Consider the following 24512-nt stretch of genomic DNA (forward strand, 5'->3'; position numbering starts at 1 on the left):
TCTTCTAGACAGGCAAATGCTCCCAGTCAAGTAGAAACTTGTGATCAGTCTCACAACAAGTAGTTTACTATTTTGATTGAGTTGTTAGGTGCAGCCTCCAAATACTGGACATCTGCTCTTGACTTATGCAAGAAACGTGGTTTGTAGTTATGTTTTGAACAAAACCTAACTCATGCAAATAGCTCAAATGCAATGGAATTCACTGCTACTTTTGCTTTACTTGAAATAATTTTTTTGCTAGCTGACATGCAGGCTGCAGAATGAACTAAGAAAAGGTGTGCTTTGTTTCTCTTCCTTACGCTGAACGCTACATTGTTTTCTGTTTTGTCAAAAATCACAAGATGGGGAGACTTCATATTCAGTGTAACCATGCCCGCGTTTTTCCCTTACCCAGCTTTGGGAAGGCTAGAGGTTGCCTGCCTTTTGTTTCCCATCACGGTTTGTAACGCTACGTGGCGCTCTTGCTCAAATAACAGCACTTTTATTTTGCTTGCTTTCTTTAATCTGTCAGTGAGAGGTTGAGGCATGTAAAGGATGTTCAAACCAGGAAGTGTTCCTAGATGAGCTAATAAAAAAAATTTCTCAAGCTTTGTTAAGAAACTTGATCTTTAAATTCAAGCCATTTCATACAGGTAGACATTACGGAATGGGTGTTTACTTGATGTCTATGCTTAAGCTTTTGTTTGAACAGTTACGGCCTGTTTTCTTTTGTCATGTGTCTAAACTGTGCTCTATGTGGGTACACCCCTTTCCAAACAACTTAAGATGAACGGCAATCATCGAGGGAAAAAAAAAAAACCTGCAATCTTCTGCATTTCAATGCAGAAGTTAATATCTCGGTGATTTTAGACCTTCAGTGCTTACTTCAGACCTGAAGTAAGAAAGACTCCAAGTGAATAGAAGGATGGTTAAGAGGGATGATCTAGTAATTCTGAGAAATTCTTTGCTCACATCAGTCTGATTGCAGCTTCTCTAAGGGGTATGTGTGAAGGGGGCAGCTGTTGCATTCACTTACCTGAGGGAGTGGCACAGCAGAATCGGCACAGGACAAGTGCTTCAGAACGTGCTTGGTACCATCTGTTTTAGCTCATACATGAGCTAATTCAACCACTGTATAGCCTCTGCTGGTCTTCCTTGCACTGTGCAAAAGTGACTTTACATATTGCAAACCACAAAAGCTGAACATCTGTGTCACACTGAACCAGGTATCTATGATAGGCTGGACAAATGATACTGCACTAAGAGGGACTCCAGCTTTGGCTTTGTTTCAGAGAGGCTTTTGTCTTGCTGGACCCTAGAAATCGTTTGGCTTTAATGATGAATTGGAATTTTGCATAGCATCTGTACTGATGTGAGGGGAAAAAAAAAAGGTTTGCCGCCTTTTAGTTCCGTTCTTGTTGATAAGGGATGCGGGAAAGCTCTGGGCTGCAGCACTCGTGATGAACATCCCTGCTTCCCAGAAGCACACAGCTCTTGAATGCTCCATTTTGTGTCTCTGTTCCTCTAGATTAATGATGTGATATCCATGCTGCTACATAGCTAGTGTATTAGTGTGGAACAGTTCAGATTCATCTGGCACAAACAGAATAGTTTTAATGTATGTGACATCAGAACTTGCCACATGGCAAAGCAGAGATCTGCTGAGCCCAGTATTGTCTCCAGAAGCAGTAGGAATGAGTGCTTAGAGCAAGAGACGTAACAAGACTGCAGTGGTATTTTCTCTTTCCAGCGAGATCTGCTTGCTACTTGCCAAAATCTGTGCAAGGTTGTCCTAAACTAGAAACTGCAGCTGGACCATGAATTTTTGTAGTGATTGAATTTTATCTATGAAGTATGCAATGAATTATTAAAAAAAAAAATCTGTTAATGCTTTTGCCCTCCCATTTAATTAATCAGCATGAGAAAGTGCTGCTTGTTTTTGTTTTAAGCCTGCTTCTTGATGCCATTGTTTAATGGCCTGTACTTTGTTTTTACCTTCCTGCCTTTATCACAGTTCTCTAGGCCTCTGATGTCCGTCCCTGTATCTTCCCCTGTATGACTGCTGCTGTATTTAGCCATTTTGCACTTCTGATAATCTTCATTACCCTTCTCTGTTTGTCTCTTCAGAGATGGGGTTTACAAACTCTACTCAAGTTGTAAATATGAAGTGCTATGCCACGGTTGTATTTTGATTTGTTTTGCATGCCTTCCCTAGTCAGACCTAAAGCTCTCTTCATTTTCATGGCTTCTGAGCATGGAGTTGATATTTTCAGAGGACTATCTAAAATAATGGCAAGGTGTTTTGCTTCCTAGCCAAGAGGTTCACAACACCAACTTAACAGCTACTTCTCATGCTGTGTGTGGTTAGGGTTATTTCTATTTTTTTACATTACTTTTCATGTATTGGTAGTGAATTTCACCTGTAGATTTACTATGCATTCACTATTGTGAAGTCTCTTTTTAGTCCTTTGTCTCTTAAACTATGAATAATACTACGTTGGCAGCAGCATTTTTGCCCCCTTTTCCAGATCATTTAAGTTTAATAGCATGGAGTATTGGGGAAGGCAGGGGATGAGTGTCCATAGCAATCTGCCCCTGTTACAAAAACTGCTCGTGACTACTTCATATCGTTCTCCTACTTGCTCGCTTTTTGGTGTATCCTGTTAAGAACCTTTGACAAGATGTGTAAAAAAAAAAAACAACAAAAAAACAAAAAAAAAAAAAAAAAAAAAAAAAAAAAACAAAAAAAAAACCAATTAAAGGTAGCTCCCTCTGCTGCTCTCAGAACCAACAAATAATGGAAGAAACATAAGGGGAAAAAAAAACCCACCATAAAAAAACAAACAAAAAACCCATGATAAGACATAGAGAAAGTGTAATATAGTTAAATTTATTTGTTCTTATCTACTATTCCAGTCTCCAGGTAACCATCTCCCAAGTCCTAGAATTTGAGATTTTTACCCACTTCAGACTGGGAGCCACCCAGTGTTTAGAGGCTACAAGTCAGCTGATTACTACCATCGTGCCTCAGTATGAGGTAGTAGCTTCAGTTTCCTGCTTTGAAATGAGGAAGACCAGCAAAAAAGTTATGGTTGTTTTTTTGCTGGTGCATAATTTGAGTCAGCTATACTGGAATAACACAACCTGAGCTTTATCTGTTCAGTGATTCAAACTAGGCTAAGACCTAGCAAAATAAAGCTATCAAACTGATTTGAATATAAGGATGTAGTACTGTGAGGCACTTTTTCCCTGCAAGAACTATGTGCTGGAAAAATCTGACTTGTGATTTTTCTAGGTGTAATTGTACTTTATAGCTGCTTTAAGGGCCCTTGGCTCCTCCCTCATGTGGAAAGAATTAACCTGTTCCTTGGTGGGAGGCTTGGCCCTTGCTGGAGAGCTGTGCCCAGCAGTGGCTGCACCTGTAACAGACCTTCTGTTGCAGCTGCAGGACAAGACATTGGCAACTCAGTATTTCTGATGGGAGGCTTGCATTAATTTTAGCTCCCTGGCTAACTGAAGCCTGTATACTAAGCAGTATTTTTTTTTTTTTTTTGATGGACAGGCACTGCCTGTCTGGCAACCAGTTTCCTGAAAAAGCAGGGCTTTCCGAGCAAGCTGGGAGGTGAAACCTTGCTTGGGACATCAGGCTGTTCATAGTGTTAGGCACAGGATCGATCTGTGAGGTTATGGGTGGGCAGCATGTATGTGGCATGGGGAAGGGAGCAGGGTCTGAGAACGGCTATACTGTCATACATAAAATAGAAGGGTGGGAGGACTGCGGAGCTCTAGAAGGTAGCTAAATATTTAAATGCTGACTTTACTATTTTTGGTTTGTTTTGCTGTAACTTAAAAAGGAATGCTTTAAACTTTGGCCGAGGTGGTATGCTTGGAAACCAGCTTTTATATTTACACTTCTTCCCGCTCTTATCTCTTATGTTTAGTTTTTCAATAACCAATGCTTTTACCAGAAAAATGCTGGGATGGCATTTTCAATCAAAATCAAGTAGATTGGCACACTTTGAAGTGAAACAATGTCCTGTGAAGATCCGTGGAGATAGGTGTTTATCTGCTCTGTGTATATAGCAACACCGTATTCCTGATTGTGGGAACAGGTACGCGCATGTCTTCATACTTGGATATACACTGCATTTATGGTCTTAGGTAACTTTCCACTACTTTCAGCAAAATCCAGGATATGACTTTTGTGTATGTGGCAGTTGGTCAAATCTAAAAGTCTGTTAAAGTCCATTGGATTATGCAGAGGGCAAAATAACCCGGATGCATAAAACAGAGGAGCAAAACAAGCATTATGATCCAAAAAACGTTAGTTGAAGAAACTCTTCTTAGCTTTATTCTGCTTTGAGTAGCAAATTTTACTTCCATGTCATTACAGCTGTTAAATCACCTTTTTCCCCAGCTTTGCCATTCTCATCCTCAGAGCTGAAAAAAGAAAACAAAGCCATTGCATTTCAAGACTAACTTTCTATTTCTGATGCTAAATATCCTTATTTAGAAAAATGAAGAATACACGTACCTCCGGTGGTTAATCCAGCAGAATAAGCATTGTTTTAGCGTTATAAAAAGAAATCAGTATAAGGCATTAGTTCTGGTAATTTTGCAATAAAGCGAGTACATTCAGAAATTCCTCCATTATCACTATTTGAAAATTAGCACAGCTCTTTTCTAACTTTTGTTTCTGTTACCTTCACTAATGCATTGCAGACAGATGGTATTGTCCTTGACTAGATGCTGACAGATTAAAAGGATGCATGAATAATTAAACAAACTCTTTGTTAAAACTAAACTCCTCAGTGGGAACTATAACTGTTTGGAAGCCTTTTTCTTTTGTGTTGATGTTCACAGAAAACTTTCCTTTCTTCCTGGTGTAGTGAGTCAGAGTGGGATTTAGTCATATTCCTGATTTGGGTCTGACGGAGTAACAGTATCTGTATAAACATCGGTATGGCTATTGTCTGTAACTGGGTATAATGTGGGTTAGTTTGAAAGTGACAGTGCAGGGCAGATGATTAAATGTTAAAGTTATTTTTAGAACAGCAATACAATGCTGCTGTTTGATATGTAAGAGCCTCCCACCACCATGTAGTTGATCTGAGAATGCAGTGGGAATAATCTCCAGCCCTCTGACCTGTTAGTTTGAAGAGTCACCCAAAATAGCATGTCTCGTTCCTTCATCCTGTATATATCTCTGTACTGAGAGACAGGGGGTCAAAGCAGCTGTTTACTTGATTTATGCATGTCAGCAAATGTCCAACTCGAGTTATGTTTTGAATGCTGAAGTTGTTGCAAATCATAGAAGCATCTGAGTGTAACTTTATATTATAGGGCCATTGATGTTAAGCTTAGCTCTTACAAAGACCCTGCATACTGTTTGCAGACCAAGGAATTCTGAAGGATTCAAGTCCTGGTTGTGGTTTCAGAGAACAATCTGTCTGATGCTTCACTTATAGCCAACAGTCCATTTTTGTCTTGCTCTATGCGTTACAGAAACAGATGGCATGCATGAATATTTCTCTATTGAAGTTTTGTAGTACGTTACTTTCTTCAACGCAAATGGAGCTAAGTCCCCACTGTGTTTTTTGAAGGTTGCACAGCTTCCAGTGGTAAGGAAAAAAATTAGCTCATCTAGACGAGCTACCTGCCAAAAGTCTTGGACCTTCATGTCCCATGAGAGCCTGTTCCACACTGTCAGTAAGTTTTACTGCCTATTCAGCTTCAGTTTTTCCTTTCCTTATTCATTCCACTATGTCTAGCCTTTGTTCCCCCCCAAGGACTTTTAATTTCCCTAATGAGTATTGAATCTTCAAAACGTTTGCACACTAATTCATTTGACTGAAATTCAAAGAAGAAAATAAGCTCTAATAATGAGAAACACTGGTGTCCTAATTATAGCATTGTCATCCTTCTCTCTGTACGGTTTTTCTGAGGGCACATACTTTGAGATGTTGGTTCCCCACCAAGCTCATGGGGAAAGGAACATTGCTCCTATATGGAAAATGGTATATCCTACATGTCTGCCAGTTTGGGGGCATGCTGATATTTCTCTATATAGATGGGCACATGGAACAATTCCTCTGCCTCCTAGTTGGCCTTGGCCATCGCTAATTTTTTCAGTAACTTGCTCTGAAGGTTCATTTCTGCCCAAAGCAAGATTGTTATGTAAGGGACCGTCTCCCTGGTCTGTCCTGTGCTTCCTTTGCTTCCCATTCTCTTTCAGAGAGTCCTCAGCGCCTGTTTAATATTCAAATACTGCAATTGCCTCCCAAAGCTTTCATTTCAGAGAGGATTATTTTTTTTCTGTTGTATGGCTTGTTGATTTAGTAATGAATGATGAGGTACCAAAAATAATTTTGACTCCTCTCTTCTCACTGGTGGTGTTCAGCGTGAACCTGCTAGGCTGGACACCAGTGGCTGCTTTGAAAACAATTTATTTGTCTAAGAAGCAGCTCTGTGTAATGCATTGTTCTAGATTTAAGAGGCTTTCCTGGTTTTGTTTCCTTTTTAGAAGTTGCAGCAGGATTACAGGACTGCTTGGGAAAAATTGAGTCACTTCCTGGCTTTTTCCACTGATCAAAATGTCCCAGGGAGTGGCAATAAATAGGTGGAGGGATAGAAAGGAATATGGCTTAGTTCCAAATTCTGCTGGGCACTTAAGACACTCATTTGGAGGCAGTGCTGACCGTTGGGGTGTATTTTTGAGGCAGTTGCCAAACTGCTTTTAATTTAATTGGGACCAGTTTTTTCCGAATTGGCTATTTTCTCCTTGGTGGAATACTTGTAAGTAAATGGGTAAGACCAAATACAGATTAACAGAACAGATTCTCAAATGTCTTTGCTAGATTTACACTTATCCCCCTTCCCTGAAAGTCAGCGTTTGTTTTCCACTAACCTCAAAAGAGAGAGAACCCAGATTGTTCGGAGAGTGTCTATCAGTGGCAGGGAAAAATGAAGACGTTTTCAGATGCTTCTTTCAGGAGACAAAAATAAGCAAAGATTGTTACAGAGGTGCTCAGCTAACATCTCGTGGTCTGCATATGGCCCACCCGAACGGTACTGCCAGCTCATAGTTACTTCTTGGAAACCTCTTTCCCAGGATCTGTTTGGGAGCACCCATGGAGCAGGCTGTAGGATGAATGAATTGTTTCAGTAGCAACCAGCGGGTGGGTGGGTGAGTGTCACTTCTCCATTATATGCATACGTGATGGGGGAATTAAAGGACCATCCTCAAAATGCAATAGGCTGGAGCAGTTGCTGGAGTGGTTTATCTTGCCTGTACCAGCTACTTCTGCTTTTAGTTGCTGCCATAAGAGTTGCTGGCAGCAGCCTTTGGTCCTGGAGGACACAGGGAAGGGCACAGATGGCAGGATTGGTGCTTGAGAGAGGCAAAGGTCCTCTCAAGTGATAGAAAAGTACAGTGGCCTCATTGATCAGAAAGGCTGGGCAGCACTGCCGGAATATTTCAGGCTCTTGCGTGCATGACTGCATGAGGCTGATACATGAATAAACTGAGCGTGTTACTTACTGAACAGCTCTTCCCAATCAGCGCATACTGTTGCAAAAATACCTGAAACTCCTTATGTGATCCAATGACCACCCTCTCTCCTGGCTTTACCTGCATTGTAAAGAAATGCTGGGCTGCCAACGCAGCTTTAGGCAGGGCCCAAACTTACACTTTTGCTGCCAAACTGCAAAATTATTCAGAATATGGTCTGGAAGAAGAGCAGGGAGAGAACGTGGGATCAGGAGCCCTGATCTTCCTATAATTCAAGCCCAGCGTTCTTTCCTTGAAGTGGAATGTGATTGCTGTCTGAAATCTGCTGCTCTGTAAATATGCTTAAATGCAGTTTAATTGTATGCGTTCAAGTGCAATAAAATCATAAAGAAGAGCTTTCCGTGTTTCTGGAAGATCCTGCTATTGTTCTTCCAACCTCTTATTATAAAACTTTATAGTAAGAAATAGACACCTTGAGTATTAATAGAATATAAAAAGTGTTAAATAACACTATGGACTACCACATGTAGTGATGAAAACTGTCTAACTGTCTTTCAGAGGCTATAAAAATATCTAACTCGGGTTAACAAAACAATGTTAAAACTCGCGTAAACGTTGTCAAGGCAAGGTTGGCAATGCTGATTCCAGAAAAATGCAAAGTAAAGCTGGTTATTAAAGAGCCTTTCTGATTTAAGGAGCAGTTTGGATTATCTAGGAAGTAGTTAGAATGCAGATTGGCACAAAAACATTCCAGCGAGGAGACAGTGTTAAGAAGCAATGCTGTTAGTTACCTGGTAGAAATGAAAACTAATTCTGCTAATTGAGGTAGCATTAATGGAACTTTTAATTGTCACTTGAAAGAGAACACTTGTAATCTTTGAAGGTTACAGAAATGGCCTTTGTGAGATTATTTTCCAAATTTTGGTGTGGTAACTAGTGCATTGCTAAAGGTGAAATAATTCAACAGTACCAAAATGCAGATTGGCGTTTGTTAACAAACAAGAGGAAAGAAATGATTAGTAATTGCATATTAGTCCATGAAACAATCCAAACAGTAAAGTGGAACAGTTGCTAGCGGGCAAGAGTGGTATCAGTTTGCTACATGAGCGAACAGCAGTGACATGATTTTCCTTTTCTGTTACCTGTTAGTGAGGGATCTTCGGTACCGTCTCCAGATACCTGGCCATGAAGATGAGCACGGTGTGTTGGTGAGCTTAAGCGTTCCTCTTGTTCTCGCAGGGAGATGGAATTTTTGTGGGCTACCTTGTTCAGGCTCACGCCCAGACTACTCACAGGGTTCGTCTGTGGGATTTCTATGATTTTCTTGCTCGGTGGCTGATAAACCTGACTATAGTGGCCTACGGGATGATACGCTGGTTTCTCAGATTTGCTGTCATCTTCATCATCATCATCAATGATAACTAATTCTGCACGGATAACCCCATCATACCGTGACAACTTTTGGTCTGCTTCTGCATCGTCATCATCAACATGCTGATAACCCATGAAAATCATTGTTACTGGTTCCGAATCATCCACGTAACATGGTACAGCTTGGACAATGCTGTATTGAACATCTTCCTCATCTTGAGGTGCAGGGGATGTTTCATTAAGACGGCAGGGACTTAAAAACCTTGTCTCATTATGTCTTTCTCTTGTATTCTGGTAAGGTTTTAATTCCTCATGCGCAGGTTTTCTTTCGTCATTATGTATTATCCTGTTCTCAGGATTAGTGTGCACTTTCTTCTCTGAATGGGAAAGTACTGGAGAGGGAGACTTTGGCTGCATTGCCTTTGGAAGGTCAAGCCCATTCTCTTTACGTTGCTGCATGAAGGGCTCTGTTTTGGAGGAGAATTCTGTCTGATGATTGCTAAATCCATTCATCTCTCTTTTGTGAATGTCTTCCAGTTTTGGTCCAGGGACTAATTTATCTTTCTGAGGAGTAACTGGCCTGCAAAATTTGTTTGCAAACACAGGCTCATGATACTCCGTGGGAGACTGGGAATTTTTTTCAGTTGCCTGCCGTAGCAGGTCCTCCACCTCAACAGGAGCAAGTTCATCCATCCCATTTTGTGTTGTGCTGCCATTTGAGGACACTGCATAGACTGACTTCCTGCCATCGTCATAGACTTTAATTCCTGTCTCTTTAAACTCCTTTGAGGGAAGAGGTATTGTTGATAACACTGTGTTTTCTCCTGTCTTCATGTCTTTTTCAACTTTAATTTCCATGGCAAACAATGCTGTTGAAAGAAACAAGTGCTTAAACTGATAATGCAGTAGCTGCAAGAAATATTATAGAAGAATTCTGACAGTTATAGAGAATGACTGTCAGGATGAATTATCAAATACGTGCGATTATCACATACATAACCAATAAATTGGATTCTCATTTTGAATGCCCCTTCCATCCTGTAAAAACTTGAAGTGGAAAAAAATATTTTTGTTTGCATCTAGTTCTGTGAGGGAAAAATAAACTGTTGAGGAGCCAGTTTTCATTACATGATTGACTGAGAAAGCCAGATTTAACCTTGGCCCTTGGTGTTGTGCTGGGCAGCAGCAGTTGAAAGAGCTCAATGTGCTATGAGAATAAAGAGTCTTGGGCGCTTGGAAGGGTTAGGAGCCTTTGTAGTAGCTGGGAAATAACCAGATTACTGCTGGCTGCGCAGTAGTTGTAAATGCTGATAGAAAATGTGAAATGTATGATATGAAAGGAGGAACTACATAAAGTTACACTGGGTAGAGGAACGAAGTGCTGGGAAGAAGTGTCAATGTTGAAAACACTTGATCCTTATTCTCAATGGCACATACCTTACACCAGTGTCCCACCTCTCAGTTTTGATGACCTCACTTTATAATGTAACGCAGCTTAAATGAGAACAACATTGTCCCATATCTGTAATGTTTATCCTTCCCTGCAGGTGTATTAGATTCAATTTGTAGGAAGTCTTTGCACATACGGACACCCTTTGGAGTTACTAACAAGCAGTACCTTTTCTCTTTTCTTCATCATCGGTGGCAGCATGTGCTGCGCTTTTCAGTGCGGAAGGCCTGAAATACTTGGGAAGGTCAGGTATGCTGGTGTATATGTAGTCTGCTGCCTCTGAATAAAGATCCACAAAGCATTTAGTATGTTTTCACTGACTTCCATGAGAACCTTTTTAAAAATATTTTTTTGACTAAACATACCTTTTTCAACTCCTGCTTTTTCAGTCTTCACAGACTAGGAAAGAGAACCATTAACAACAAACGTGATTAGTCAGTTTTAAGATGTTAGCTAGACAGTGCTTTGCTTTACCTGATAGTTTTAACTTTTTGTGTGCACGGCGTCATACTGAGAAGGGGCTAAAAGTGGAACCTGCTCAGTTGAAGCATGGCAAGGGAGAAAGTGAAATTTTTCTGGTCTTTTTTGCCAATACGATTCCAAGTCACACAGGGAAAGACAGGACGTTACAAAGGGTTAATCAGTGAGACAACCTCACACTGTGGCCCAAGCTGGTTGGCTTCAAAGATTTTTCAAAGGTTCTACTTTGGCTTTCCAGTTGTGCTTATGTCCCTGCAGATCTTTAGAGAGAGAGTGTGTGTGTAAAAACAACCGGAGAACTGAAGTTTAGCTTCATCACTATATTTTTGAGATGGTTTAAGATGATTTTCCAATATCAAAATGACCTTTTGACCAAGACTAATGACTGATAATATTAAGTCATGTTTCACTATAAACTCTTTCAGGGGCTTGGGGGAAAGCATGATGCAGCTTAGCTGGGCACATCACCTGAAGGAGTATGAATATGTCAGTGCCTGTACCCACTCTGTACCCGGTATGTCTGCCTCGGGCTGAGATGCAAAGTTGCTGGTTGGTGTCAGTGGCAGTGCTATTCTTTTTGAGATGTGCTACAGATAAGTAACGATAGGAATTGCTCCCCCACCCCCGTAAACAAGCAAATGGAGACATTTGGGCACTTGAACAGTATAACATCTTGACCCTCTTATATTTGAACTACTGTCACTTTAGATAAAAGCTCATGACCGCTCACAGGATCCAGCTAGTTCCCCTTTCCCTGGTTATTACAATGAAGGAGTAATGAATTCTATTGCTGCAGTAATTTGGCACTAACCTTTATTATGTCTTCTGTTGTTTTCTCAACAGACTTAAGTTTCTTTAAAATTGCTTCTTCCTTAGCTGAGACTTCCATTTCCTCTCTTTCCAGAGCCTCAATTTCCTTCTCCAGTCTGCAATCACAATTCCCTTTGATTTAATACCAGGCAGAGAACAACACTGCAGATTCAATACACTGTGAATATGGACATTAGTGGGGCTGCTTCTACTTACCCTGACAAATTTTGCTCTAATATGAGATCGTCTTATAATTTCACATGCATCAGGAAATAGTATTCTAATTTATTTTTTTTAAATGTACCTGCCATAGGTTCCTTCAGAGCCTACTTTGAAAACAGTGGCTGAAATTAACTTATTTTTCAGGAGGGAATAGATAAGGAATATAGGGCCCCACAGCATTTCCTCATCTCTAAGCAAATTTTCTCTCCTACATTGTCTCAAGAAATGTGATTCCTACATCTTAATTACAAGGGAGTAATCTAGTATACAGACAGCAGGGTTATGACTTTGTTTGTCTCTTAATTTTGTATGTGTACACATGATGAAAAGCAGCAAATTCTTTTGTTGTAAGAAAGTCGGAAGAATGTTCTTGTAACTGGTAGTACTTAAAGGGCTAGAGTACATCACCTCATGTGCTTTATCTTAATAGATGTAGCCAAACCGTATTCAGGAGGATGCCCCGTGGAGGAAAGTTCTAGTCAATCCATAACTAGAAGCTACAGTTCCAGAAGAACCACCTCTATCAATAGAAATCAAATTGCATTTGTATTTCTGAGGGGTAGAACAGGTATCGCTTTTTGATAAAATAGCAACGGCATTTGCAAGTACTGTTTGTAGATAAAACAGCTCTTAACTAACTTTCTAATATGAAAATTAGTACAGCTAAAAATCATAATAGTGATGTGCTTTGCAGGCTACTTTTATGAAGTGATAACTTCATAATTGTGTGGATTTTTGAAAAGTGAGCAACTTGCATAGCGGGAGGATGCTCAAGAGACTAAAGTCTGAAGCTTTGTTGTTTTCCAGTCTGTCTGGGATTGAGAATGAAGAATTTACAAACGCCCGGGATGATGAAGGGGCTTTCTGAGGGGGGTGTGTGTGTGTGTGTTCAGCTCCAAGATGCCAAGACAGTTCTCCATGGTTTTGCATGTTGAACATGGGTTCTGGGATTTAAAAGTTCTTTGCTTTGGTAAAGCAGGTGTAACAGTGCTTGACTGACAGCCCGAAGCTTGATTCTTCAGGGGAAAAAAATCTTGATTAAAAATGCGAGATGTTGCTGATGTGGGGTGGGTGTTATTGTAGTGCTCCTGATGGACTAGACCAGAGCTTGTGTAGCTACAGACTTAAAAATACGAGTAAGTTTTAAGGGCTCCTCTCTGGGGCTGTGTACTAAGGCTTTCATAGACATACATGTGTCCTTTGTAGTCACTCATCGGCATTTTGTGTACTTAATTCTCTGGGAAAAGTGCTGAAATCTTGATTCTGGAAAGCATTCCTTTTCAGCAGAACAGCAGTCATGTAAGACACACTGGTTCAATGCACCTAGGACAAGCAGCTGGGAAGGTTAATGTTTGCAGTGTTTGCTCAAGTAATACCCTCACAAGTATTACCAATGAATTTGCAAGAGAAAACTGGGCAGTTCGCATAGGTGTGATACATGCTGCATCAGGTTCTAACAGCAGTCACTTTCTAAGATTGCAACTGGATGAGATTTCCAACATTAAGAAACAATTTTTAAGTGTCTCTTTATTAGAGGAGGATCCTTGATTGTACCCAGCTCTAGTCAGTGAGAGCTTTGTTTTACAAAGCCGACAAGCCTACCTCTTATGAATACCAAATATACTAACTTTATATTCTCTAAGACAGCAGGATATTCAGCAATTGCCTTATCTCTGTCAGATTTTAGCAGTGCAAACCAGAATTATCTTGCCATTTAAGACTTGGCTGATGGGCTATTTTCTTAAAAAACCTTTATTGTTATGTAAAAGGGAGATTGAAGCTCAGCAGTCAAAATTTCTTTTGGGCTATTGACTTCTGCTGTAGGTTTGTACATTATTTAAAAGGGGTCACAGCTTCCTTTCCCTCCCCTTTTTGTTTTATGTTAAATCTGTGTTATATGGTTTCTTGCATGTTAAAGCTGAGTACAATGTTTAAGGCATCTTTTTCCTAATTAGAGTTTTTATTTTCTTAGCACTAAGATGTTTGATGAAACACTTCGAGACTGAAAGGTCCAGAATAAAATATCTAATCTCTATGTATGTGAGAGAGGGAGAAAGCTATGCCTGGTTAAATCACACCTCTAAGGTAAAGTACCTCAGTCAAATTCTTTTCTCTGGTGACTAAGGCAGTGATTTAAGCAGGTGTCCCATATCCTAATTTTTTTCCTCTTTCTAGTTAAGACTGTTCCTTTCTGCAAAAGCACATATTTGTTGGGTTTTAGATAGAAATTTGCCTTATTAGCCTAATAGTTGGGAAGTCACTTTTCCATGAAGATCTAGAATCAAGCCCAGATTTAACTCTGAACTGGGACTTGAACTGGATGTCTCATGCTGTAGGTGAGCGCCATATAGCTTCAGTCTCCTTGTTCATCTACCTTTTTTTGGTAGATTTGGTAGATTTTTGGAAGAACTTCTTCTAACTTAGAGGAAAAGGCAAAAGCAAATTTCAAAACCTTCCATATTTGAGTGAAATATGTCTTCCATTGTTTTTGACTCCATGTCAGAAATTGGTGACTGTAGACTTAAGGCAACTGATATCACTAGTTGCTGAGATCAGTCAGAGTTACAACTAGAGGATCTGGGCCTAAGTTACAAATGGAGTAATGACAACCTACAACCCTGATAGAAAAAAAATTTATGTTTTGACTTATTCTACAGTATGTGCTAGGAGCCACGATATTACACAAAGTCAGCATTATAATAGAAACCTCTCCTCCCTTTAAAGTAAGCAGTCCAGAGAAGCTGAATGCAGACTGGCAGAGAAGCATTATTTATCTCCTTCTATGTGACTGCTTGAGGAGTCTGAATAACACTGTGGCTCTCGCCCTATTTAAACTCAGATTTGTAGAGCTACAATAATAGGATACCACGTGGACTTTTATCTGTTAGTGAGACTATCCTCTTTTTTGAAATGCAAAGCTATCACAGACCTCAGAACTGAGATGTGAAGCAAAATGCATTCAGGATGAAAGTAAAAGCTAAAAAAAAAACTTAAAAGCAGCTAACACTTTGGACCTGAGCTCTGCAAGATGCCCTTAGGACCCTGCTCAAAGGTACTGATTATAGTGCTAAAATTTAAAAATTTTATAATGAGGGAGATGAATATTCTTGGAGGGCTATAAAAGAAACTAATGCAATGACCATGTGCCGTATTTCTGCACTTCTTACAGCACAGTATTTGTTTAATATATTGAAATGTTGTATTTTTATGAGACTTGATTGTAATATTATCACAATGCAAAAATTAATCATTAAAAGCTCACAGGAGCATAATGAACTGAAGAATCATTAACCTTTGCTATGGGTTTATTTCAGTCTGGACTCTAAACACTCCTAGACACACAGGTAGAAGAGGAGGAAGAAAAATTCTGGAAAGGTATTAAAAAAGAAAAAGGGGGGGGGGGGAGAGAAAAAGAAAACACAACCCCAAATAAATCAAAGATGATAAACCCCATACAGTTATCTGGGAGATCAAGAAAAGTATTACTTAAGTTTATATATATATATGCTCTCACACCCATACCAACACCCACTTCATATGGTAATTTAGAGGACTGATTCAGTGCTCAGTGGGGTTAGGGAAAAATTCTCATACCCATGTAATGGGAATTGCATCTAGACCTTAAGTATGTCTTTTGCGCTCAAAATTGCATATAGACAGATTTAATGATTTATTTTCAGAGGATGTTGTGAGTGTGCACGCTGGAGTTTGTTGAAAGGAAACTTTTAAAAGATGCAATCTGTATAGTTCAAAGAAATCTTAGTCCTTTTGACTTCGTGCAGTTGAAAAGTTAGGCCAGAGTCTTTCTGGTGTGTTTAAATCTTTAGAAACTTCTAAATCAATGAAATCTTTATGAAGTTACATCACAGTTTGTATTTGTCTTGAAAGGGTCTAGCAGCTACGCTAGCAATTATAAGAAACTATCTTTTGACGGTGCTGCTGTGTTTTGTAGAGAAATGGAAGTATGACATAGCAACCATATTAAATCAATCCCTTGGATATTTGTCCTTCTCTCCTCGAGTAGCATTCATTATTTGAGAGGGGAAAATAAGTAATATGGAGGTGTGGATGAAAGAAGGAACCTTAGAAGCCAAGATACTAAATTGGAGGTTTCTCTGCCATAGTAGCAGCTGAATTAAGAAATTCTACAGAGTATACCTGACTGCTGCTGGCCACCAGCTAATTTGCTGGGGCTGGCACCACTGCCACGACAGAAGAAAAATAAACAGCTTAAGAATGGAAAGCAGATAGAAGGATACCACCCTGGAGAATACCGGACTGAGAGGAAAAGGCAGTTTAGCAAGTCCTCACATGTTTTGAGGCGAGTCAAAGGCTTTAGCAGCTCTGGAGTCCATGTAGGCTTAGCCTGCCTTCATGTATCACATTACAAACCACTGAATAGACCTTAGTTAACTGTGATGTTGTTTGTGCATTTTTAAGTACGTTGTTTAGCAACTAATTCCATCAAGAATGAGTACTATTTGCTGAAAATTAAATGAGAAAATGGGACTCCTAATTCTTAATTCAGCTTGTACCCTGACCAAGGACATGCTCACTTGGCTCACTGTAACTTCTAACATGTAAAGAGGGTGAATAGGACAGATAATGTAAATGTTGTTTTTGTCTGTAACCAGAGCGTTCAGCCGTTTGGCTGCAAGGTGGTTCGGGCCACTCGCTATTCGCCGTTTTGTTGTTGATACAAAGAATGGAACTCTTCCTTTTATCAAAAAATGCTCAAATCCAAACTGATTAGCAGACATACACTAGCTCTATTCGACACCTGAGTGAAGAATGTTTCAAAACAGAAGTCCCAATTAGAAGGGTGATGGAAAGGCTCATGCCACTGCTGGAAATAATCTGCCTACAATTGCAATTGTCCTCTCAGCAGAAAGAAACAAAGACTGGTCTAAGGGTATTCAAAAAGTCTTTAAAGTGATTCAGATTTTTTAACTGATGATAAAACCCATGCAGAATAAATCATCAGAGTGGACAGAATCTATGTGAATCAAGTGAAGTTTAATAATCAGATGCCCAGAAGAAAGAATTCTACTGAGTTTCTCAATAATATATCTTACTGCTACTGCATGACGTGTCTACATGATCAGTTTAGCAATCTTTGATTTACAGGGCAGGTCAAAGGTATGACTTCACATATATGCAGTCAAGCAAGCTTTTGTTAGCTTGGGTGCTATCTATGGCATAGCAAAAGCACTGTGCAGGTACTGTAGGGTGCATATTTTGTGCTTTTTAGTGGATTTTGTTCACACTGAACTCTGTATTACTAGGTTTCTGTATCGCTGCTGGCTGGTTTGAAACTGGGCTGGGTATGTCTAAACAAAATGTAATGATATCTAGAAGGCAGCATGGATGTTTTTCTAAGGGCCTTTGCTAGACAGCTATTGAGGAGTGGTAGGAAGTATAACTTATAGCAAAAGATGCTTGATGTGAATAAACCTGCTTAAATTCCTAGTTCAGAGGGAAGTTCCCACATGACTTCAGGTATGTTCTGCCTCCATTCTCCGTCTGTAAAATCAAATGTCCTTGTCTGAGTCACCTGTGTATCATGAAGATAAAAGCTGCCAAAGACTCTAAGGTGTGTAGATTGTTTGGTTATGAGAGTAAGTATATCAGTAATGAAAATATTGCTTTTGATATCAAGGCCTTACAAACCTCTAAACTGTCTTTAGAACTTCAGGAATGGTGAATTAAGTCGTCTTAATTCAGGGTGCCTCAGGAATGTAATTAGGAGCATTTCTGTAATGATTTTCACTTCTAGAATGCATTATAGCTGTGAAGTTGTTATCGTGAGAATGAAGGCAGCGTGTCGTTTTGTGTTATACTTTCTTTGTCAGTTAATCTTTTCATTTTATGCTCATGTAATTTGTCTGATTCCTTTCACTACAAATAAATCTGAAGTATTTCAGATGTACGTCAAGAAGTAGGAATCATTTTAAGGAGGAAGCAATTTGGTGGAGCTTCATTGACGGTTGGACTCGATGGTCTTAGAGGTCTTTTCCAACCTTAATGATTCTATGATTCACAGGAGAAGGTCACAGGCAGGAAAAGTTAATTGGTAACACTGGTATTAACAGCAAATGGCTGTGGGAATACTTAGTTCACCATGAAAAGAATAAATTGCTATGAAAGAGCAGCTAATATAAAAATAAAAAAGGAACCATTCACAGATTCCGTTAAGCAAGTGTAGTAGAACAAATAGACTTATATTCTTGGAGAAAGAATAATATTTTTAATAAGAGGAGAAAAGCCATCAACTACAATCAAATGTTTATTGCAGTTTTTTCCACTGTAGTGCTTACAGTTGCAAGTAAACTTACTTCATTTCATTTTCATCAGCATTTAAATTGCTGGTTTACGGTCAGAATATCAGCCATCTAGATGTACAAACATTACTTGTGCTTGTAATTAACTGAATCTGGAACTATGTAGGAAAAGAATTTGTACCTAATACATTTCTCCTAAATGCAGGCATATAAATAGAAACTATTGAAAAACAAACAAACAAAAAGCAAAAAAAACCCCCAAACCAAAACCAACACCACAAAATAAACCTATCATCCCTGCATCCCACCTACATGGGAAAGGAATTCTAAAATGGATTTTCTTGTACGTGCTGAACGTTAACTAAGTCTCTGGCAAAAATTCTAGTCGGAAGGTAACAGGCACATTTCTGTAGTTAGGCTGTTACAGGCTCAGGCACAGATCAAGTGTACGAGCTGAGGAACCTCCTCCTTGTTTGGTATAATATGTGTGCTTTTGGTTACGTGATGCAGTACTAAATGTGCAGTCTTCCCATTCACAGTGTATCTGCATCTAGTCCTTGTAATTATCAAAAAATAAAGACGGGCTGAGATGTTACTCCAGGATCCCTGTTATGATTTAAGAAAGCAATCGGGGACAAATGATGTGTTTGGCACTTTCATTTCTCCTTCCTTAAAGCACAAATGCACTTAGAAATCTTCCTTTAAATGCCTATGGGCATTTTTTAGAAGACCTGGAAGCTTCTAATTCAGAGATAAAGTTTAAAATTTATAACTCCTTGTCAACTTTTGGATCCAATCTAGAATTAAAGCAGAGGGAATATCCCTCTGTAATGCTAATTTACCTACATGAATTAAAGGAGTTTTTCAGGTCTGAAGCTCCAGTTGGATTACTGTTCTACTATTTGTAATAGCGATAAATTCTAGTCATGCTAAAAAAAAAAGTTTATATGGCTGTATTCAGAGAAGTAAAGCTCACTTTGTGTGAGCTCACTATGTCTGTTCACTTTTGGTCTCTGAGGAAATAAAAATTAAGGCCACTGAGCTGATGACAAGTTCAGGATAATAATTACAAAAACAGTATCAAAAGACTTTACAACTGTAGTTACATACCCCAGGATTCTGTGAGACATGGAAGTGACATTATGTATGTGAATAATCAGCCCTATTTGCTGAAATCTCTGAACTAGTGTTGTAGGAAGGCTTCTGAGTCCTAATCCTGCATTCCAAGTCTTCCCAGGGATAGGACAGGAGGGACCTACTGCCAGTGTTGCTGTGAGATAGCTCAATTACAATGACTCAGGTGCAGAGAACCCTAAATGTATGTTATGAGATGACAGACTAGATTTAGACACTGGAGATACAGTACACTTCCTGCTAAAATATTTCACTGTTCTTAAAGCCGTTAGTATGTCAGGAGTTCAGTAGCTTTCCTTTTTAGTGGCATAGACATTCAGAGACCTCCACTATAATAGCATTGCTTGTTCTTTACTTGGGTGTCATCAAATGAATTGGAAACAGTGTAGATGTAGGTTATGTCAGGAGAATAAAAGCATCCTTCCCCCAACATAGCCACACACCAAATCCAGTTCTTGACTTTGTTCTGAGACTTAAAAAAAAAAAAAAAAAAAATAGTTTTAAAGTTCTCCCATCACCAAATTTCTTAGAGCATAAAGGAGATCTCGGCTAAACCTCCAGCTCTTACTCAAAGTCAACTTTGAAAATCTAGTCTATCCTCCCAGTGCTTGGAGAATGGCTGAACTTCCAATGGGCTGGTGGGGAGCTACATGCTCAGTGCAACTTCCCTGTTGGTCCTGAACCAGGCTTCCCCACCCAGTCTCTTTCCTGGTGATCACGCTGTCGTAGGGACCCCTCTTGCATGTCTTTATAATCACAACCTGCTGGGATGTTTTTAGAGCACACTGTCTACCTCCTACCACTGCAACAAAGAATTCCACAGAGGTGCGTGAAAAGCTGTTCTGTTGAGAAAAGTGCTTTCAAGCAAAAAGCCACCGTAATTATAGGACAAACCAGCACTAGGCTGCTGCCTGTCAGCCAAGAGAATTATCGTTTGTGTCAGAGAGATGGAGTAAGGAGGGAAGTGGGTGGGAGATAACCGGAGGAGGTAATCTGGGTGACAACTTTGCCAAAAGAGTGTATGTAGGAGGACAGAGGAGGAAGAGGAGAGTATGGAGGAAGATGCTTTTGAACGGAAATAAAGGAAGAAGCCTCAAAAAAGGATGATGAAATTTTCCAGAATCTAAAAAACCAGGAATACTTCATCTTTTCTGTGGGTGCTAATGGGTAGTACCAGTCAGTATGCCTGGACCCAGGGAAGGAGCTGATTGAGTACAGAGCCCTGTGGTATGTGGGAAAGGCTAACTGCAGCTAATAAGCACCTAGAATCATGTCCATAGTAAATAAAGGAGTCGTACGTGAGACTGTCTATGCAGTTTGATGTTAGCCGTATGTGGTAGGGAGGCACTAGGCAATGAGACTTGTAGGAACATTTCTAATGGAAGGTAGAAAAAGGCCTTTGCTATAACAGGCTTCTGGGAATAAACTGAGGAAAAAACAGCATGGAAGATAAGTGAAAACGAAGCAAGTGATACTAATGGGTCTAGGCAGCTTGTACTGTTCTAAAGTGCTGTGTTATGGTAGAAGTCAGGTATTAAAGGCTGCGCAAGGACCTAGTGAAGCTGAAGAACTTTTAAAACGATTTACTGTTATTTCAAAATTCTGATTCAACAATTGCTATCTCAGAGTACAACCCATATACTGTGGCTTACACCTATTGAGTATAGCATGAAAGGGGTGTCTGGCATTAGAGAAACAAATATTCTGCAAGATATTTATTGTGCAGTCTGATAAAATTCACAGTATGGAAGCTTGCGTTGTGTATTCTCTAATTCTAGCTGACCAGAAAACATCACAGATTGCTTTACTCTGTGTATCAAACTGCATATGTTTACCCCTTGCTGAAATTTTAATCTTTTACGAAATAAGGTAGCACTTTTAAGAAGGGACCATTTTAACCCAGACAGAAGGGCAGGGGTACTACCCTACCTGAAAATGTCTTGTTCCAGCTCATGAGTCCGTTGTTGGTCTTCCCGATTCTGCTTTTGCATTTCTTCTTGCTCTTTTGGAGTGAGAGAGCTAAGGCCATCCAAGAGCCATTTTTCTCGCAAGGCCTTTTTCTGATGGGGAAAAATACAGGCAAGTAAGTGTACTTTAAAAGTTAGGCTATTCAATCACTTATGATATTTGTCTTGATGCCATAGGCGTGATCCGCGTTCTTGTGCTGTATCTAGCATAAGGAAACCTGACAGCGGTGAGTGCCACTGAAAGAAATACTAAAAAACATTTGTGTTTTGAGATTGTTCTTAATGAGTTTGGTTTTAAGTCAATGTCCCATTTTATTAGTCCACCCAACAAATAGGTAGAGGATTTCAGCTGCTACCTGTAACAGATTAATATTTATAAGTGGATCTGGTGGTGGTTTGTCTTCAATAAAGCAAAACAGTTGTATCAAAGTGTACATATTACAGACTAGGGCAAAAGGCCCTAGTCAGAAGTGCTATAGTTTTATTTCAATAGCCCTGATTTCTGGGGTCATGGCATTGCATAAATTCTGGGAGGGGGTATAAAAGGCGAAATGGTTCTGTAAATAAGGTGGTACAGGGGAAGAGATCTCTAGGGAGTTAGTGATGCAATGCTATCTCTGGAGTTTACAAGGAACTTGGGTAATTATGGTAGTGAACTCGCATTTCATCTGGTGAGGATGTGTGGGGTAAGAGTGGGACTGAAGAGGTGGAGCATGGGTTGCTGATGTCTGGTTAGTGTTTCAGCAGACCTGCTACATGTTCAGAACTTCTGTTGTAGGGGCAATCCAGGGCTTATGTATTTAGGTCCTGACCTGTTTAGTGCCTGTGGAGTTCTTTCTGTACAGCAGTGGCTTTATAAATGGGTGTATTGCATGTGTACAGGTGAATGGATCTCTCAGCTGTGTTTTCAAGTTTGAAAAATATGGCTGTACGCACTGATTGCTTCCTATAGCTGCTTTACAATATGAAAGGTGTCATCTGAAAGTCATCAGAGCTCTGTGAAATATTCCTGGTGGGGGAAAAAAATAATTCATGGAGATAAGTTCATATTTGCAGGCAAGAGGTTGTAAACCATGCAAACTTTCTTGCGCTCTTTTTACTCCCTTCAGTCTAACTCAGGAATATAAAACCTGTTGCTGCCTTGTGGAAGAAGTGGGATTCAGGACTCCTTAGGAAAACGTTTTCAACAGGGGAAAAAAAGCATGCATATAAGGTTTTTAATTAACCATGTATTTTCAATTTGTAATTTAGATTCCTTGAGCTGTCTGATTTCCATATTAGGTTTTTTGGTTTTTCCCTATATAGTTTCATGAATTGTAGGATGTGGATGAAGATTAAATTGGATTTTGACTACTGCTGCTTTGAGGCAGAGCTGTGCCCAGCACTGGTGAGAAGGTGCATTAACCTCAGTGCTGCTTGCAGTGGCTGTTGGAATCCCTGCCTGCATCCTGCATGTTGAGTCACTTAAACTGTTGCTTCCTACACTTTTCTGTTTACTGTATACTTTACATGAGGTTATTACTGAGGCCCAACTGATGGAGGAGGGTGCATGTAGGACCTGATCGCAGTTAAATGCAATTTTCCACTTGCTTGAAGTGTGACATACGTGATGTGATAGCAACTGTGATTAAAACAGGCTTGTTGGGAATTCTGTGGCACTCCACAGTACGGTGGTTTTTTTTGTTTTTTTGTTTTTTTTTTTTTGTGGAACATAGGAGCAGTGTTTACAGTTGCCTTAGCCCTGCGGGACAGTATTCTCTTTCAACACTGTATCCTAGGAAATCTGTGGGAAACAAGGGCTGCTCAAGACTGGTGTCCTGAGCCTTGACTCCTGATGTAGGATCACTTGGCAGCACTTCCTTGCAGTTGTGTCTTAGGCTCAAATGAAATAAATGCAGATTTTAATAGAATGGCTTTACCTGAACTGGTAGATGCATGTAGTCTGGTGTTGGCACAACTCTTATTGACCACAAAATACTGTTTTTTCAAGTTGGAGGGAACACAGTTATTAATTCCCTTTCAATCAAGCTGTTCAGATTTTAGTGATAAGTAGGGCTCCTAGAAAAGTGACATTTTAACCCTGGCTGGAACTGAATTAGTCTAGTACTGCTGTCTCCAAAAATAAATCTATAACTCCTTGTGAGAATTACAGTGGGGCTGCTGCTGTAGACCTCAGAAACTGATAACACCCATTGAAACCAACAAAAGCTTCACGTACATATAGGGTTAGGCCCAAGAAAACAGACTCCCTAAATACAGGCATAACACAATAGTGTTATTTTCGCCTTTTCCTAGAATAGTTTGCTGTTGCTCCCAACTAAATGCCATGTAATCTTTTTAATTTAATTAGCCACTTTTGAAAGAATGACGTATTGCGTAGTTTGGAAACAGCCTTTGAACAACAAACTGTTTCAAGGCGGCTCCACTGAGGCATCGGTACAAGCCCGTGCAGCAGCAGCTGCTTTGGGGCGGTTGGGTTCTTTCTGCTGTCTAGCATTTTCTTCTGCTGCAAAGCACCTCTAGCTCAGTACTAGGTTGTGCGTGCGTTATAGCACTTACATGAAAGCACTTTAATTTTGCATTAGGCTTGGTATGTTAAGGGAAAGGAATATTTATACATTGTGATGTGGTAAGACCCTGGGAATGGACAGAGTGCTGGAAAGCAATCACTTTCTTTTGTGAGTTTGCGGTCACATCAGGAGTACTGTGACAATATTCTGCAAAATCTGTGAATAAATGTCCTACGTGTTCTCCAAGTATAACTCCACTGTAATATCCTTAACAAGGCTGGACTAACACTGAAAGATTCACCCTTCCCTGGGAGATCACAGGTGTTTTGAATTTGTGGATCTTGCTTTCCCGGTGGTATGGCAGTTCACCTTATGGGATGTTGGGGGAGGCATAAACCATTTTCGCAGTTTTCATAGAAGATGTAGTTCAACGCTGTTAACTCCTGGAATAAGAAGGTGTGTGACCAGCACCTACAAGGCAGCACTAATGGAGTTCAGGCATGTCAGAAACCAAAATCTTAATAAGCTAAACTAGAAAAGCTCTTGGAAAGTACATGCAAATCAGTGCTGACTGACTACGCTTTTTAAGCAACTCTGGTCCTTTCCCTTGTTGCCTCAGTGAGAAGGATTCCAGGCAGGAGGAAGAATTAGTTGCTGGTGCATGTAGAATTACTTGAGGATGAAATTTTCCTTGTACCCTCACTAGCGGCCCCCGTTACCCCTTGCAGTTCCATGAAGCCCTATCCACACAGGTGTCTGTATTTGCTCGCATGTCCTCTACTTCATGTGGTAGAGGTG

At 39.9% G+C, this 24512-nt stretch overlaps 1 protein-coding gene across 1 annotated transcript in view; it reads right to left on the reverse strand.

Moving 5' to 3' along the window:
- Positions 1-2848: 2848 nt before the first annotated feature.
- The window catches only part of PALMD (palmdelphin), a 29826-nt gene continuing 8162 nt past the window's right edge, over positions 2849-24512 (reverse strand). The window contains exons 3-8 of the mRNA XM_009333756.1: positions 21167-21297; positions 11602-11716; positions 10676-10709; positions 10479-10589; positions 8632-9729; positions 2849-4419 (exon numbers count right to left, since the gene is read on the reverse strand). Coding sequence (XP_009332031.1) covers positions 4376-4419; positions 8632-9729; positions 10479-10589; positions 10676-10709; positions 11602-11716; positions 21167-21297 — 1533 coding nt within the window. The 3' untranslated portion in view covers positions 2849-4375. The remainder of the gene's footprint in view (positions 4420-8631; positions 9730-10478; positions 10590-10675; positions 10710-11601; positions 11717-21166; positions 21298-24512) is intronic.

This window comes from Pygoscelis adeliae, unplaced genomic scaffold, assembly GCF_000699105.1.
Source record: "Pygoscelis adeliae isolate BGI_AS28 unplaced genomic scaffold, ASM69910v1 Scaffold10, whole genome shotgun sequence".
NCBI classification, from domain to species: domain Eukaryota; kingdom Metazoa; phylum Chordata; class Aves; order Sphenisciformes; family Spheniscidae; genus Pygoscelis; species Pygoscelis adeliae.